This window comes from Triturus cristatus, chromosome 3_1 (genome assembly GCF_964204655.1).
Source record: "Triturus cristatus chromosome 3_1, aTriCri1.1, whole genome shotgun sequence".
NCBI lineage: Eukaryota > Metazoa > Chordata > Amphibia > Caudata > Salamandridae > Triturus > Triturus cristatus.
The window spans coordinates 445,605,654-445,622,825 of record NC_140583.1 but is presented as its reverse complement, the minus strand read 5'-3'; the positions used below and the strand labels follow the sequence as shown (position 1 = coordinate 445,622,825).

Genomic DNA, 17,172 nt, shown 5'->3' with positions numbered 1-17,172 from the left:
TTGGATAAATGGACCTGTCCTCCATCACAGTCAAAAATTCAATTAAAATATCTGAAAATCTCTAGGCATCTGACCCAGTTTGAGATTACCTTACACATCTGTTCAACTTACTGACAGGGGTAGCCTCTTTAACACAGGCTCACTCTCCACTTATGATGGTGGATTGACAGTTATCTTCTAGCATCATAGATAGTAATGATTTTGCTCACTTGCTCCCTTCCCCAGATCCAGTCAGACATGGCGATTCTTCTTTAGCGTCTAGGACGGTTGTCACTGGCATTTGCCCAAATAAATCTCTTTTAACACCAGAAATCTCACTTATAATGCCACACTATAGGATTGGGTGACCATGCCATGATCATCCAAATACTGATGGTCAGAAGACAGGTGGTAAATTTAATAATAGTGCTGATCCTGACAATCAGATCAGTGCCAGCTAACCAATGTCCACCTAAATCAAAAATCAAATCAAATCAGGTGTTTAAGCGCGACTACTCACCCGTAAGGGTTTCAAGGCGCTGGGGGAGCGGAGGGGGCTCCCAGGTCCCAGTCCATCAAGGAGGGGGTCTGTCGAAGAGCCAGGTTTTGAGGTTTCTTGCGAAGATGGGGAGCGATGTTATCTGTCTGAGGTGGAGCGGAAGGTGGTTCCAGGCTCTGGCCACGAGGAAGGAGAATGAGCGGCCTCTCGTTCTGGTCTTTCTGGTGCGGGAGACCACTCCGTAGGAGAGATGGGCTGATCATAGGCTCCTTTGGGGTGATTGGAATTTGAGTCGGCTGTTCAGGTATGCTGGTACGGTGTCGTGGAGGGCCTTGTGAGCGTGGGTTAGCATCTTGAAGGTGACTCTAGCTTCGATGGGGAGCCAGTGGAGTGTTTGCAGGTGCTGGGTGATGTGGCAGTGTCTTGGCAGGTTGAGGACCAGTCTTGCAGCGGCGTTTTGGATGTTCTGTAGCTTGCGGTGGGGTTTTTGTTTATTCCGGCATAGAGTGCATTGCCGAAGTCGAGCCTGCTGGTGACCAGGGCGTGAGTGACGGTCTTTCTGTGTTCGAGGGGAATCCATTGGAAGATCTTACGTAGGAGGCGGAGGGTGTGGAAGCAGGAGGACGAGACGGAGTTGATCTGGCGGTCCATTTTGAGCTCTGAGTCAAGGATGAATCCCAGGTTGCGTGCGTGGTCCGTGGGGGTAGGTAGGCTTCTGAGGGCAGGGGGCCACCAGGTGTCATTCCAGGCGTCTGGGTTTGGCCCCGTGATGAGTACTTCCGTTTTGTTGGTGTTTAGTTGTAGGCATCTGTTTTTCATCCATTTGGCGACGGCTTCCATGCCTTCTCGAAAGTTGTGTCTGGCGGTGTTGGGTTCGTTGGATAGGGAGAAGATGAGTTGGGTGTCGTCTGCGTATGACACAATGTTGAGTCCGTAGGTTCTGATGATGGGGGCGAGCGGAGCCATGTAGATGTTGAAGAGCGTAGGGCTGAGGGAGGACCCCTGGGGGACTCCGCAGGTGGTAGGTGTAGGGTCTGAAAGGAAAGGGGGGAGTCTGACCCGCTGCGTTCTGCCGGAGAGGAAGGAGCAGATCCAGTCTAGGAAGTTTGTTATGGCTAATAACATTTTTTTTTTTATTCTGGAATGTTGCTAGTCTGAAATCCGAAATCCTTATTCCCGACTAAAATTCTTTCATTGAGCCATACGGCATCTGTTAGTTTTTAAGAAACCTGGAGTGTGAAACCGGTTTTTAAACTTGGTAATTTGGAGTATTTTATCCCTGCTTCCTGTGGAGTGGCTTACTATTTGGATCAGAATGGATTTGGATTGCAAAACCAGTTGCTTAATATAGATTACCCAGACAGCCTGGCTATTCACCTCGTGGCTGGAAGAGAGAAGCTAATTGACATTGATATAGGTAATATGTATGCTAGAGATTTTTGGGGTGGCCTAAGATCCCATACTATTACAGTCTGGGGGGAATTCTTGTTCGCACACCATTTTAATCCGGGTTTGATACTAGGCGGTGATTTTAATACTACGTTTGAGCCCCTAGACAATGATGACTCCTGTGATGTAGGCATCGAAGATGAGGTATGGGGCATACCAAAGCTTGATCTTCCTTCCATTTTTAGGTGGATGGAGGCCACCCTTCAGCTGAAAGCGCTAACGCTAAATTTTGGCTTGGGAGCCACTAATGGCAGAGTCCTCTCCGATAGGCAGGGTGCTGCCACGTATAACAACTCACTCCATTCTAGTCGAATTGATTACATCCTCTTAAACCTTCTTGTTTGGTCATCTCTCATTAACATGCGTTACAAATAGGATCGAGAGCGATCATGATCCATTGAGTCTTTCTCTGAATTCCCTTTGCCTTAAATTAAGAACTGATCATCCGTCCATAGCTATAACGAGGGATATGATACCTACGAATGATATGCGATGGCTTAAATGGTCTCAGATTGTGGAGACACTGTTGGTTTTAGATCAAATAAGTATGGACCTTAAAGATTCTGTGACTGAATAGAGCTCTCTGACTTACTCGTTGTCAGATAGTTTTAAGACAATGATTGCCAAGCATAATGTGTTTTTTAAGAAAATAATGTCCTATCTTTTGGTTCCCACAGCAATTATGGCAAGAAATCTTTCAAAAGTACAAGTCGTTTGACAGAGAAGGACAAGTTACTTACCTTCAGTAACGATGTATCTGGTAGAGACAATTCTAGCCACAGATTCCTTAACGTAGAATTATCCCCAGGCGTGAAACTGGACCCGGAAAACTTTCTTGCCCAGCATCTCTGCGCGCCGGGGGTGGCACCACACAACTCTGCCTGACGTCCTCCGCGGGCGTGACGTCAGCGAGGTATAAGCCCCACCCCGGCGCACTGACGTCAGTTTGCTTCGGAGAACTTTTCCGCACCACAACGCGGAGCCATCACAACAAAACTGAGGATAGCATGGGAACAGTGTGCGAAAAAACCAGAGAAACAAAGTAGAGAGAAACAAAAGGTGAGGAACAGGCACCAGAAGGCTACAACAGCAAGCCAGATCAGGAAAAGAGCAGAGCACCACTGTGAGGAACAACAGTGCAAGCCAAGGCGAGAGCACCAGTCGGCACTAACACACCATAAGGCCAGAGCAGCGAAGCCACAGCAAGAAAAGCGCAAAGCACCACTCCGTGGAACCACTGTGCAAGCCCAGGTGAGAGCCATCCTGGAGGCACAAGCATGTGAAAGCACCGTGACAGACGAGAGAGAGTCTGCAACCACAACCACATAGTGAAGGGCCACAAGCCCGGAACAGAGGAGCAACAGCCATCCATCCCCAGATTACACTGCTAAGGATGGCCATAACCCCTGAAAGGAGTAGGAGGCCAAAGGACAGGCAAAAGATTCCCCAACGAAGAAGACCACAAGGGAATCAAAAACTCTAACAGTTGGAAAAGAGCAAATGTAGGCCCTTACACTGGAGAGGAACTAGCTGGAGGGATGCTTGACCGGAAGAAAACAAAGAGGACACCCACAGAAGACAAGCTACCCAGAGTGGGGCGACTGCAGAAACCCAAGCAGAGGGTCCTCGCAGAACTGGGAGGAAGGACGTGTCGTGAAGGAATCTGGAGCTAGAATCGTCTCTACCAGATACATCGTTACCGAAGGTAAGTAACTTGTACATCTAATAGAGACTACTAGTTGCAGATTCCTTAACGTAGAATAGATACCCTAGCCATACCCAGAAGGGAGGAGGGCCTGTGAGAGCGCCTCCCCTCCAGTAGAGACACAGGGCCACAGCAGGGGACATGTCACAGGGACAAGAAGGGAAAGGCCAGGATACCCCAAGCCCAACCAAGGGAGAACCGCCCAACACCCCGCATGGGCAGACAGCACCCTAAAAGCTTCAAGAAACACAAGGACCACGTCAAACTCCAAGGAGAAGAGGTAGAACCGGAGGCAGGGCCCACCGTAAGAAACACAGACAATGACAGGAAAGAGCTGAACACACCTCAGCCGCAAGCAGGGGACAAGGCAGGAACGGCTCCACTGCCAATAACGCAGACGTAGAAGAAGAAAGGTACAGTTGCGCAAAGCCCCAACCAGAGGCAGGGTCACAAGGGAATACATCAAAGGCCACAACGGTGGAGAACAAGCAGGCCTGCACAGGCATGCGCAGCCAGCAGCAAGCAACACCACAAAATGGCGCACCCAGGACAAGCCAGACGCCAGCCGAAGGCAGAGGCCACAGAGGGCCAGGACTCACCCCAAAGGAGGGGCCGGTCCAGAAACACACACACACACACACACACACACACACGCACAGGCACACACACCCACTGACCCACAAAGAAGTGGAACCAGGCAGAAAAGAAAGAGCTTTGTCCGTCCTCCAGAACACAGAAGCCAAGGAAAGCCAGTCCCTCTGGAACAGCAGACAGAGGACCAAGCCAAAACACCAGACAGAAGTGCGGAACCGCCACAACACAATGCCGCAGACAGCAGGCCAGACTGGCCTAGCGACGTAGCGAATAAGGAGAAGGACGGACCTGGGCACAACGCAAGTTGCTTCAAGACAATTGGCAAGAAGATCGCACCTGTGACATACTGTGATGCCACGGAGAGCAAGGAGCCTAAAAAAGGCGACCACACCTCCCCAGCACATGACAGAGCTATGTAATAGCTACAAGTACCTCACATAGGGTAGGTTACGTCCCAAGAAACATGGGAACACCTCTTAGGAAAAAAATTCCGCAGCAGAGGACAAACAGAAAGACCTGCGTAGAAAATCGCAGACGGCTTGCCAATCAGCCAATAAAGAAGACACAGACGGCCTAATCTCAGGACCTGCACGGGCTTACCAACAGTCAAAACCACAAGTCAAAAAAGGGCCGGACCAGCAGCACCAAAGGGCCAACAGAAGGACCCTGAAGGCACACCAACCACACAGAACACACAACCGGGGCTACTCATTATTAGGAACCAGAAAACAACGGGAGAACACCTCCCAGAACACAGACCGACATCAAGGAGGGGGAGGAGGGGAATGAGGAGAAGGAGGGGGAGGAGGAGAAGGTGGGGGAGGAGGGGAGGAGAAGGAGAAGGAGAAGGAGAAGGAGGAGGAGGAAGAGGATGAAGCCCCGCAAGGAACCTCTGAATGACAGAACCCGCAGGGGCGTGGAACAAAAGAGTACCATCGAAGGGTAGGTCAACCAGCCGTTCTCTAACGTTCTCAGGAAAAACACTATTCCTCAGCCAAGCATGGCGACGAAGGGCCACTGAAGAAGCCATGGTGCGACGAAGCACCTCAGAAACGTCCAGAGGCGAGCAAAGAATAAATGCCGCCAACTCCCGGCCATCCAACACATGGTGCCGCAGATCAGCGCAGGCACCCTCCTGAGAAGCGGAAGACAGAAGGGACTCCGCCGAATCCCACAAGCAAGAAGTAGCTCTAGCCAACACACAAAGCGTGTTAAGCACCCGCAAGGCAGCACTGGAGGAGTCGAAGATGTTGCGCCCTAGGAATCTAACCACCGGGCCTCCCGTGATGGGGGAGACAACACCGATGGCAAGGAGGGAAAGGCAGTCTGTAAAAGAGGGCCCCTGGTAGAAGGGTGGAAGGCAAGGCAGACAGGATCATGCAGAGCAGGACGGTGGCAGTGCAGAAGCGACTGGGGCACCGGGTCCCCCGTGGCAGGATGCCCCCAGGCCCCCAAGAGAGAATTATTGAGCGAAGCCTCGAAGGGAAGAAGCAGCTCCCGTCCACCAGAGCCATGATGGAGAACCTCCAGCAAATGATCAGCGGAAAAATGGGCAGCCGGGTCGCCCAAGCGCAAAATCCCCACAGCCGTGGAGACAACCCGGGTGAAGGCAGCACTCGCCTCCGTAGGGCAATGCGGAGAGGAGAGCAATTTCTCCGTGGGCGACGGCTGTAAGCTAAGCCGGCCGTCCCCGAACTCAACCGGAGGAAGGAAAGGCCAAGCCCGGAACGGGGGAAAAGTTGACCGATGATTGGTGAACCTGAGGCGCCTCCGGGGAAGACCGCGGGGACGGCGAAGAGCCGTCCTTGGAAGATGCCGGGGAAAAGGCCACAACGTGGCGTCCTGTCTCCGGAGAAGAAACAAACAGTTGCCAAACCTCTGGAGAAGAGGGGGCGTTCGAAGACGAATCGACGACCCGGCATAGGCACAGCGCCGTGGAGTCCGCCACCGGCTCAGCTCAACGTTGACCGGCGCCGAAGGGGACGCCGAGATGACCTCTGCCATGACTCGCGCAGCAGAAGAACGGGGCGGGGTCGGAGCCAGGGCGGCCAAAGAACGGTGCCAAATTGACCTCCAATGAGGCAGCCGCCTGCGCGGAGAGACGAGGGGTTCCGGGGGACACACCCCGGCTCCTAGCCAGCCCCTGCAGCGCCGCCAGGACCAGCAGCCACCTGAGCGGAGTCAGCTCGGCCTCGGACAAGGCCGCCGCCTGCCCAGAGGACCGAGGGGGACTCTAGGGCGAGCCCCAGCAACCTCCCGCGACACCACAGGGACCCCTGCTGGGGTTTGCGGCGAGGCAGAGGCGCCGTGGTCCGAAGGAGGGAACCCCATAGGGCCGCACCCACACTGGGGAAAGGCGGGTAGGGTGGTGATGCGCAGGGCCGCACAACCTGCGGAGAACCCGCACCTCCCACAGGGCGAGGACCGGGCCTCGGGAACAAACTGCGACACTTACCAACAGATGAGCGAAGCCCTTGCGGCCTCGGAGAGCGACTATGTTGGAGTCGGAAGCGGCGGTTCTTGAACCCTTCCACGGGGGACGGACGCGGCAATGCCGACCTGGACATGCAGGCCGAGAGGAGTTTCATCTGGCGCTCCCGCCGGGACTTCGGCTTCATCTGCTGACAAGCCTTGCAGTCTATGGAGTTGTGGTGACCAATCCAAACACCACATACAAATGGGGTGAGGGTCCGTCGCCGACATCTGGCGCACACAAGACTAGCACATCTTGAAGCCCGAAGGCCTTCGCACACTGTTCTCAAGAACACGCAAACCGTAACAAGGCCAGGAACACGATCCGGATCCGCGTTGCACGCGGAAAAGAAGAAAACGGACGTCAGCGCGCCGGGTGGGGCTTATGTGACCTGGCTGACGTCAAACTCGCGGAGGACGTCGAGGCGGAGTCACGTGGTGCCGCCTCCCGGCACGCAGAGATGCTGGGCAAGAAAGTCTTCCGGGTCCAGTCTCATGCCTGGGGATAGTTCTACGTTAAGGAATCTGCAGCTAGTAGTCTCTATCAGATTGTAGATGTTCTAATAGAGATCTGGGATGGGCATTAAGAGCCAAGGATGTTAGAGATATTCGTCTGGCTAGGAAGAGATATAAAATGGTTCAGCTTAAGGCTAAGAAGACTTGAGATGAAGCTGGATGGCAGGACCTTTAACAGGCCTGCTCTTAAAAGATTCCATCAAGTTGTGGACCCTTTTTAAACAAGGGAAGGATGTTTCCAAGGACCCTATGCACATCAATAAATCCCCGCAATCATGAGGATTTTTCTAGTCTTCATTCTCGTACTGTCTCAATGAATTATTTGAATGTTGCTAGGAGGATAGAGGCAATTGAAGATTGTACAGACATATTGGACCCGTTTTTTTTTTTACCATGAGTGATGTTATGCGTAGCTGTTTGGATGCGGGAGACACAGTGGCCCTTAAATTGCTTGACTTAAGTGCCGCTTTCGAAACAATATCTCATTCCGTACTGCTGAAAGCTCTACAGTCCGTAGGTGTTAATGGCCCGGCCTTTAGTTGGCTAGCTGACTTTTTGACAGATCGCACGTTCCAAGTCTTTTCTCCCACGGCCAGCTCCACAACGCATATATCACCTTATGGGGTCCCGCAGGGTTCCATTCTTAGCCCTTTATTGTTCAATATCTATGTCAGGCCTTTGGCTGACATTGCAGAGGAAGCTGGGTTGTCTATTTTTTCTTACGCCAATGACACCCTGGTTATCTTTTCCCTCTGTGCAGAACGGGCCTCCAAATCATCTCCTCTTAAGACTGGATTAAGGAATATTGCAAGTTGGATGCAAGCCAACCTGCTAAAACTTAATGGGGAAAAGACTGAAGAGCTAATGCTGGGGAAGAACAAGGATCTCTGGGGTCCTCAACATTGGCCCACGGAAATGGGTCCATTACACAAGCCCACGCATCAGGTTGGTAACCTAGGCTTTATCATCGATGAACATCTATCAATGAAGCAGCAGGTCGTGAAAGTGGCCTCAACATGCTTCCCTATCTTTAAATGGCCCAAAACAATCCTATGGATGTTGCCTGGTCCTACTCAAAGAACTGTAATCCAGGCTTTTGTCACCTCGAGGATGGATTATGGCAACATCCTGTATTTGGCAGTCAATAAGGAGGTGCTACACAAACTGCAAGTGGTGCAAAACTCTGCCGCGAGTTTGCTTTGTCAGATCCCCAAATCGGCTTCCATCTCAGGATATCTGCGGGACCTTCACTGGCTCAGGGTGGAGAATCGTATCAAACTCAAAGCCCTGAGCTATATGTTTAAGATAAAAACTGGCAAAGCACCACAGTACCTGAATGCCTTAGCTCTTCCTTACTTACCCACTCGTCTGCTTCGTTCCTCTACTCAGGCTAAATTCATGGTCCCTAGGATTAGACTATCGCGAATGGGTGGTCGGTCCTTTTCTTGCCTAGGCCCCTCTTTGTGGAATTGCATTCCGTTGTCATTTCGAATTGAAACAGTTTATGAGCACTTCTGCAAGGGTGTAATAACTTAGCTGTTTAATCAATAGATTTGCTTTCTTTTTTCTCCCCTTTCTTTTGGTCCTCTCAGGCGGCGCTGGGTAACCTCCGAGTAGCTGTGCGCCTTATAAGTTTAAAAATAATAATAATAATAATGTCTGCACTAAGTACTATAACTAGAGGCAGGGTCCCTGGTTTGGACGGTATACTGGCTGATATTTTATTGTATCAAAGAAATATTAAAGATATAAATATGCTCAATATATCCCCCTGTTTGCAAATGAAATTGCGCGTGGTGCCCCAATACCAGATTCATGGAATGGAGTAGAGGTCATTCTAATGTATAAAAATGGGGATAGATCCATCCCTGCAAATTACAGGCTTATCAGATTGATCGACTGTATACAGATGATCTTTGCCCGATTGATTTTAAGTAAAATTGAGGTATGGATTGAGGAAAAGGCCTTCATTTCCCCCTTTCAGGCTGGATTCCAGAATACGGTATCTGCAATTGCTCAAATCTTTCACTTCCTGCTACTTTATTGGAAGACTGTTGTAGTCAGCGAGATACACTAAGTTGCCTTCATCGATCTTAAGTCTGCGTTCGATCTGGTTCCGCATGACTGCATGGAAGCTCCACAGCCACGACATCAGTGTTTTGACAGAAAATCTCCATGTGAGCAAATATTTGGTCTTAGAGAGGCGTTCACAAGAGTGTTCATTGTTAAAAGTAGCTTTACCTTCACTTCAGGCACATGGATATGTTTACCCTCTCTACTCCTTTGCTGGTGTTGCTTTTGAAATAAATCGACACTGAGGAAAGGTGCAAACAAACATGTGGCAACGTCCAAGATGATTTCAAAAGGAGCAAGAGTCGCAGGTTGTGGCATCATATCCAAACCCAGACATCACAGGAAGTAATCATGAGGGTACAGAATGGTGAGCATTCAGCAGCACCATCTGTAAGTAAAAGGAGACATACAACTTGGCCACTATAGAAAATGTCAATAAGACACAAAGCGCACACTGGACCACATTTATGAAGTGCTGAAAACAGGAACGCGGATAATTATTATATTCCAGTGAAATCACTTCAAGGAAACGGCATTGTAGGTGGCGGTGCTAGGAAGTCAATCCTTTGGAAAAAATGTATGTACCAGAAAAAAACTGCACCTGTCACATCTATAATACTGAAGCGTACTAAAATGGATGCAAAGTGATTCCCAAAACAATTAATGAAGTAAAGAAAAAGTGTCTAGAGTCACAACAAATCCAGCAATACCCTTGTTAGACTCCATTTGGGGGAAGGGGGCACAGCGCTGCCAAAGTATACTAGGAGACAATTGAGGAGGTTGGGGTTATTTGTCTCCGATGTCCCGGGGTCCGCCCTCCTATGGCACTGCAAACTAGACATAGAACACCCTTTCCACACTTGACTATCATGGTATGAAGGAGGAGCAGTCAAAAACTTCTCAGGGAGGTAATGTGGGGGCAGTGACTCATATCTCAAACAGTCAATCAAAAGACACTACAACAAACCGTCCACAGTGCTTCTCCTATTAAAAAGAGGAGTATTTTACATCACAGAATAATGTAATACTGCACAGCTGCTGAGTTCTATGATTCCATCTATGGACTCTGGCTAAAGTCCATACTTTTTAGTGCCCGAACACAGTTCCTTCGGTGTCTCCAATACCTAGAGTATCTTAGCAGAGATAAAAGGTCATAGGTGATAATCAGGAATAGGTACACTATCACGGTCAGTCTGTGGAATGCAACTACAATGATAGGCTAGTTTGGTCAGAACTTGAGCAAGAGAGTTCAAACTGGCAATTGTGCTGTATCTTTAGGCCTTCAAGATACAGCCTCTCACTGTATGCTGGGATGCAATATGACACGGAGAATTGTAGTGTGCTTTTTGTGGTTACGCTATCAGCAGTCCCAAATTTGCAAGCAGCAGCCTTGTGTTTTTTTTCTCTCTCTCTCTACACCCCACCCCGGGAATGAACAGCACAGCAGGCTGTGTCAGCAGGTGGTCATCTTTACCGTTATGGCCTCCTAGAGATGAGCAAAATCATTGGCTATGACAGCATTGTTGATTCTTGCAGGTCACGCAGTACGTTAAGGAAAGGTAGAATATGCCCTTATGGTCATGCATCAGAGATCCCAGCTGTTGCCTGGGTTTACGATGCTTTATGTAGTTTACAACATGACCCACAGAGGGAAGCCGGTGACTGCCTCACAGCATGTGTCACTACCAGTTACACTTCCAGTTAAAGTAAAAAAAAAAAAAAAAGCAGGCGATGCCTGGTGACTTCACAGAATCTGCTGACTCAGCTTCTCCCCCAATACCATCAACCGCATGTTAGTGCTTAAGGAGAACTAATCAGAAATTCCTAGCTGAACAGTCCTCCTAGAATCTGTAAGAGTAGCACTGTCACCATCCTCTCTCAATTCAGTGTCTGGGTCTCCTCCATTCTGCTCCAAGAATGCAGCCAATACACTTGTAGTGTATGGGGAAGGTCTATTCCACCCTCTGCCTTGTGTCAAACCAAGGTATATCCAAAATAGATACCACTGGTCCCAGCAATCGGACACTAACAATAATACTGAGTTTTGCTACTATCTACATCTCACATACTTGTGCACTCAACATGTACCCAGTATGTCAGCAGAAGGGTCTGGTTGTCACATCCAAGCGGCACTTTATACAAGTGGGGCTGTTACGCTGCACTCCCTTTGAACTACAAAAAAAAAGTATTATTAAGATATGGAAATCTGTATGCGTTCACCCTTGATTTATTTCAACAATGTTGGACAAGAGCAAAGTTCTCAATCTCTTATCAGTCCTATCACAAGTACTTTTAAATGTAAGCAAGTGTTCGGGTTAGATTGTGTCGGGTCAATCTGACCTAGGCAACTCTGTGATTGATTATTCCCCCGGTTCACTAAAAATGAAACTAGCACTTCGTACCACATGTATGCTATCAGCCTTCTACATTTTCCCTTACTCTCTTATCTGTGCAAGGCCTTGCTTTCCACCTCCACCCACCTCAAGACCAATTTTATTCACCTAACTAGGAGAAGGAGAATGGGGAATTCATCAGGCAACTACAACAACCACGTCTAATTACATGAGGCACACGCCATTCAAGTCAATCAACAGTTTTTTAACCAGAAAGTGTAATAAACATAAGAGATTTCCTTTCTTTTCTTCTATTGCTGTGTTTTATTTTCTTCACGCCACCTTCCTTTAGCCAACACGCGTTTCGTAGCTTTGGGAGTGGAAAACGGATAAGAAAGCTACCCACAGAGTTGAACACTCAATCAACTTGCCAGTGACTCTATCCAAGAAATTGTTTAGGGTTGGGGACTCCCACCAAAGGGAAAAAAACCTTCATTCAAGGAAGACCTGGTAAGAAAACAGGACACTGTCCCAAAAATCTTCTTGATTTTTCTGGTACTTGGGTAGATCTGATGGGTAACAATGACCAGGAAAGATTTATAACAGGAATGTCTGGCTACTTTGTGTGAACAAAGAAGAATCCTTTGCAATTTATTGTACTGTAGATCCCTCCCTAGATCTGTTAAGCTCATTTAAGTCAGTTTTAGTTGAACTCATCAATGCTCAATCCAACTACGTTTTTAGCACCATTCTTTTTTATTTTACAGAGTTTTATATAGCGCAAACTTGACCAGAATCGGGTATCAGAGCGCTTTACAGAGCACCAGTCTCATTACATGAGGACACATTAATTTTTTTGTTAGGCATGGGGAGATGAAGTGATTTGCCCAGAATCACAGGATGCTCAGCATCATTGCCGAGACTCGAACCCAGTTCCCTAGATTCGAGGTCAACCGCCCTAGCCATTAGGCCAACTCCTCTCCCCTTGTCAATCATGTATAGTAATTTAAGTAGCTAATGAGTTTATGGTTTGTGCCAAGAAATGCCCCATAGCTTGTGAAATGTATTCTTTAACGCCCCTTATTGCAGGAACTGGCCTGCCAGAAGCCCATCCACAACTATCAATTTGTAAATGGATCATAAGGTGCCCAAGGTAGAAAAGTCTCCACAGAGTCTATTCCCGCTGTGGCCTATTCCCTGAAGAAGTCTCATTTTCTAATATGCCAGTGGACCCTTAAGCCCCGGGCATGGATTGAGTATCAGTTGGGAGTGGGTGAAATTTTTGCAAGCACCTCAATGCCACACACACGCAGCAGTCAAGATTGACCCCTATGAACCAGTTCCTTTTTGGTTTTCTGTTCACTCAAGAATCCCTTCCAAAGCTCTATAGTTAGAAGACTTTTGTCAGCTCTATGTATTTTATCCAGAAATCTTGCCAACCACTGGAGGTGTGCAGCCAAAAATACTACTCATTAAAAACTAATGCACAGAGATCTCCCTCCACCACCAGTAGCATCAGCATAGCTAATGCTACCCAATCTTTCAAAACCCCAGACTATGTCAGGCAACAATTTGTCCAGTTCTATAGAAAAACCATTTCTATACCAAAACAGCCAATTGGTGAAATAATATAACAAATAAGAAAACATTACCATTTTGGAGAAGGATATGAGGCCCATAACTGAGAGAAGCAAAGTTTTACAAAGGGTCACGCAATCCCTCAAAGCTGTTACTACCTTGCCCACATTTCCTACAATAGATCAGAGTCTTTGTGATAAACCTTGATTCCCTGATATTAGAACAATCGTGGTTCCAAGTAATACCAATTGTTTGAACCCCAATGGCATCCTCGGTCTTATAAAAAAAATAACAGGGAACACACATCGTGGACCAATTTACCCTGAGGCACGATATCGTCCAAAAGCATAAGAGCATCTACTAAACAGGCAATCCCAGTACTCCCATCCTCCAGGAAAACAAGTAGGTTGTCCGCCTTGAGCGAGATGACATGTGTCATCTTCTAGGGCTATACCGCTTTGCACTCATCCTGGTTGCCAGGGGTTCCATAGCTAGCGAAAATAGCTTTGGGGATAGCAGGCACCCCAGCTGAGTTTATCTGTGTACATCAAAAAAGGTGACAATAACACAGTCAGTGCAGACCCTAGCTGTGGGACCAACGTACAATTGCATCATATATGCTGTGTGAGGGGTCAAAAGTAGTCCATTCAATAAGGCTCACCCATTTAGGGAACAATCAGGACAGGCTTTAGAGTCAGGGCAGGTCGAAGGGTCAGTGCGGTCAGCAGGGACACAAGCAAGGAGCGTAGGAAGGCAATCAGGAAGAGCTGAAAAGTCGAAACCAGTCGGAAGGTCTAGGCGAGTCACAGAGATCGTCATGGCTCTGTCTGGTGTGCGCCCACTAACATTGTACGATATGAACTGCTTATCAATGTATTTATTATAAAGCAGCTGTTTTCATTCAGATAACCTACTTATTTCTAAGATTAGCTACCTCATCACTCTTGTCCCCCGAAATGCCCTAAAAATCTTCCTCTTCACCTAAAAAGTTCAGACCTATTACATGAACAACATTAAAATAACGACTGTCATCAAGTGTGACTATGAACAATTCAGTTCATAGCAGACTTCCTCGAAACACTAACAGTAAAATGTGCTGCATGTAAAGCTGGTCAAAGCAAAAATTGAGGAGACAAAGGCAATGCATTACTGAAAAACTTCACATTCTGGTAAGCAGTAGGTGACATCTAAAGAATTCAGTTTTATAAATGAGGAAATCATTAATACTCACAGTGTTGAACCAAAATTTTACAATGGGGGCATGATAGAAAGCGTAAAATTTCCGCATGATTGGAAGCCTGCGAGGTTTTGTCTGAATTTCAAGTTCATGCTTTGTGTCACTATTATCCAAGATCCTTACTTCTTTAAAGACTTCCTAGACAAAAAAATATGATGTTAGTATACCGGTGAAAACATGCGATTACTGGAAGCAACATAGAAAATACTGGCCATTGGAGCACTAATTAAATCATAATTAAAACATTTAATCTTCATCAGCAACTGCCATACCTTTTTTTAATAGCATAACAAAGTTTTTTGTGAGATTAATAAAAAACACTACAATACAGACCAACATATTTTCATAAAAGGTACAGAATTTTTTTTTTTTAAATATTGAGATTTAAATTGCAGTGCTAAGTAAAATACATATCGAGCGAGTACTATAGCAGCAGCATATTATAGTTTGTCCAGTTCCGTCTGGATCGTTCTCATAAGATAGTCACTTGATAATATAGAAGCTTTCTGATGAGTTTAGATTCTTAGTCTTGTTTTCTTGAATGTTGCTGTTCGGAAAGTTCTCCACAGTAGGGCATATCTTGGGCAGCAGCAAACTAAATGGGTTATGTTTTTGCCCTTCTAGCTACAAAACCTGTAGGAAATATAAAGGAACAGATTTATATCTTGGTGGTAAAGATACTCCATTGCAAAAGTGACAGAGTATCCTTACGGCCAAGATAATAGTCAGTCTGCTTGATTTACAAGAGGGTGGACCAGTTTCTGGATGTTCTAAAAATATACGTTTGACGGATGGCTCTGTCAGGTTGACTGGGCTGTCTGTCAAACTTTCAAAATCACTAATAGGAACGATTTTGACGACGATTCCTGTCAAAGCTTTTAAAATGACCGCCAACTTGGCGTTCATTTTTAAATTTGGCAGGCGGCATAGTCTCGGCCTGAACAGTAGATCAGCAAAAATGTCAATCTAGCCCTAAGCCTTCAACTGATTTGCCAAAACTAAAAAAAGCATATTCTCAAATATTTGATTCTCAAAGCACAGGGGATGGAGGCTGCATGATAGGACACAAAATTGTTATTTGCACTGTATTCTTTTATCAAAAAGGAGTGCTCATGTAAGCTGAATTTCTCAATGTGTCCTGCATGAGACAGAGCAAAAAACGTTTTCTTTAGTAGACTGATATCATGGTCAGTCCATTTTCAGATCATTTAGACGTTTAGACACAGTTGAATACCATGATGCTTTGGCTTGTGATACTGGTCTGTCGAACTCTTGGCAAAGAATGCCTTTGAGGGTGTTCAGCACGGCTTCTTCCATACTGCAGCAATATCTGGCCAGTGCAACATTTGCTCCAAGTTCTTGGTTGACTAATCCAAATTGCAGACGTATATGTGCTGAGCTCGAGGATGGAGGGAGATGAAACAACTGCTCTAAAGAATTTTCCATACAGCAGTTTGGGGTCTAATGGCATTCTAGCACAGGCATAATTGATGGTCCAGCTAGAATTTTAGATAGTTTTACCAGCGCAAACCTCAGTGATGTGGCTTTTCCTTTCAGTCTTGCCAAGTGCAATCTATAGTCTGCTTTTGTCTGGAGGGTGATGCCTAAATAGATATAAGAATCTACCAGGCCCAGAAGTTGCCCTTCCACACTCCAATTAGTACTTTTTCCTTTTTGTTGATCAAAGGAAATTATTATTTCAGTTTTTTCATAGTCTATCTCCAGCTGATTGTTCACACAATTCGTAAATCACATTATCAGTGTATGTTATTAGGCCATTTTGATAAACTCGATAAGAACCATGTCTCCAGGAATTGGATATTATATAGTCGCTGACCATTCATAATAATGGCCTTTTCAATATCAGAATGGTGAAGATTAAAGCGTAATGGAGAGAAAAAAACATCTTTCTTTAATCCTTATGCTGGCAAGTATTTTTTAGTCACATTGCAGCTTTTCCCCAGTTAAATTTGAAACCAATTGTAGGAGCACAGACTTCTAACAGCATTCAGTGTTTTTCATCGGAGACTTCATTTTAACACAGTATACCTCAATAGAATCACACACTTTTTTGAAGACTATAAAGCAAACATACAGTTGGGAATTTGTCGAATTGTCTTTATGGATTAGTAGACTTCGGCCATAATGTTATCTAGTCTGAAATCAGTTTGAAACAATAGAATTTTTTTCCCCAGCTCACTATTTTAGGTGCTTTAGATTGTCATACCTGCAACAAGAATCAACTTGAAAAAGGGAACATTCAGATGTTGTAATAGAAGTCTAACAGGGGAAGCTGCACATGGGGCTTACCCTCACCCTATAATTAATCTTCAATATGTTTAAGTGTGTGGATCTACCCCTCTCATCTCAGCATGTCGCTTTTGGGATTTGGGCTCGTGGTCCTCATGAGCACCAACATACTACATGTGGCAGCATAAAACACTCCCCTTCTCTCTGAATGAACCTTTTACCTATGGCAAGCTGGCTGCCCGAACTGCATCAGTTGTGGTCTGAACTGTGGCCAACTGAGGAAGAATCAGAAAGAAGAATGTGTTTCCAGTTATCTCAGTGCAGATTGTGGAATTGGTTGTCTTATTATTTGTGATAACAGCACTTCCAGTGGCCACTGTGGGGGCCAGAAGTTTATCTGCAGTATGTTGGGTGTGTCGAGAATGAAATTCTGTAGGTCAGAGGTCTAGACTTAAGTGCCAAAGCACCAGGAGTATCATTTGGGCTG

At 46.6% G+C, this 17,172-nt stretch overlaps 1 protein-coding gene across 2 annotated transcripts in view; it reads right to left on the bottom strand.

The window, feature by feature from the left end:
• Window positions 1–17,172, bottom strand: part of TRPM7 (transient receptor potential cation channel subfamily M member 7) — a 2,096,104-nt gene that overhangs the window by 1,069,696 nt on the left and 1,009,236 nt on the right. For both annotated transcript variants that reach the window (XM_085644243.1, XM_085644244.1), the window contains exon 19: window positions 14,430–14,573. In XM_085644243.1, coding sequence (XP_085500369.1) covers window positions 14,430–14,573 — 144 coding nt within the window. The remainder of the gene's footprint in view (window positions 1–14,429; window positions 14,574–17,172) is intronic.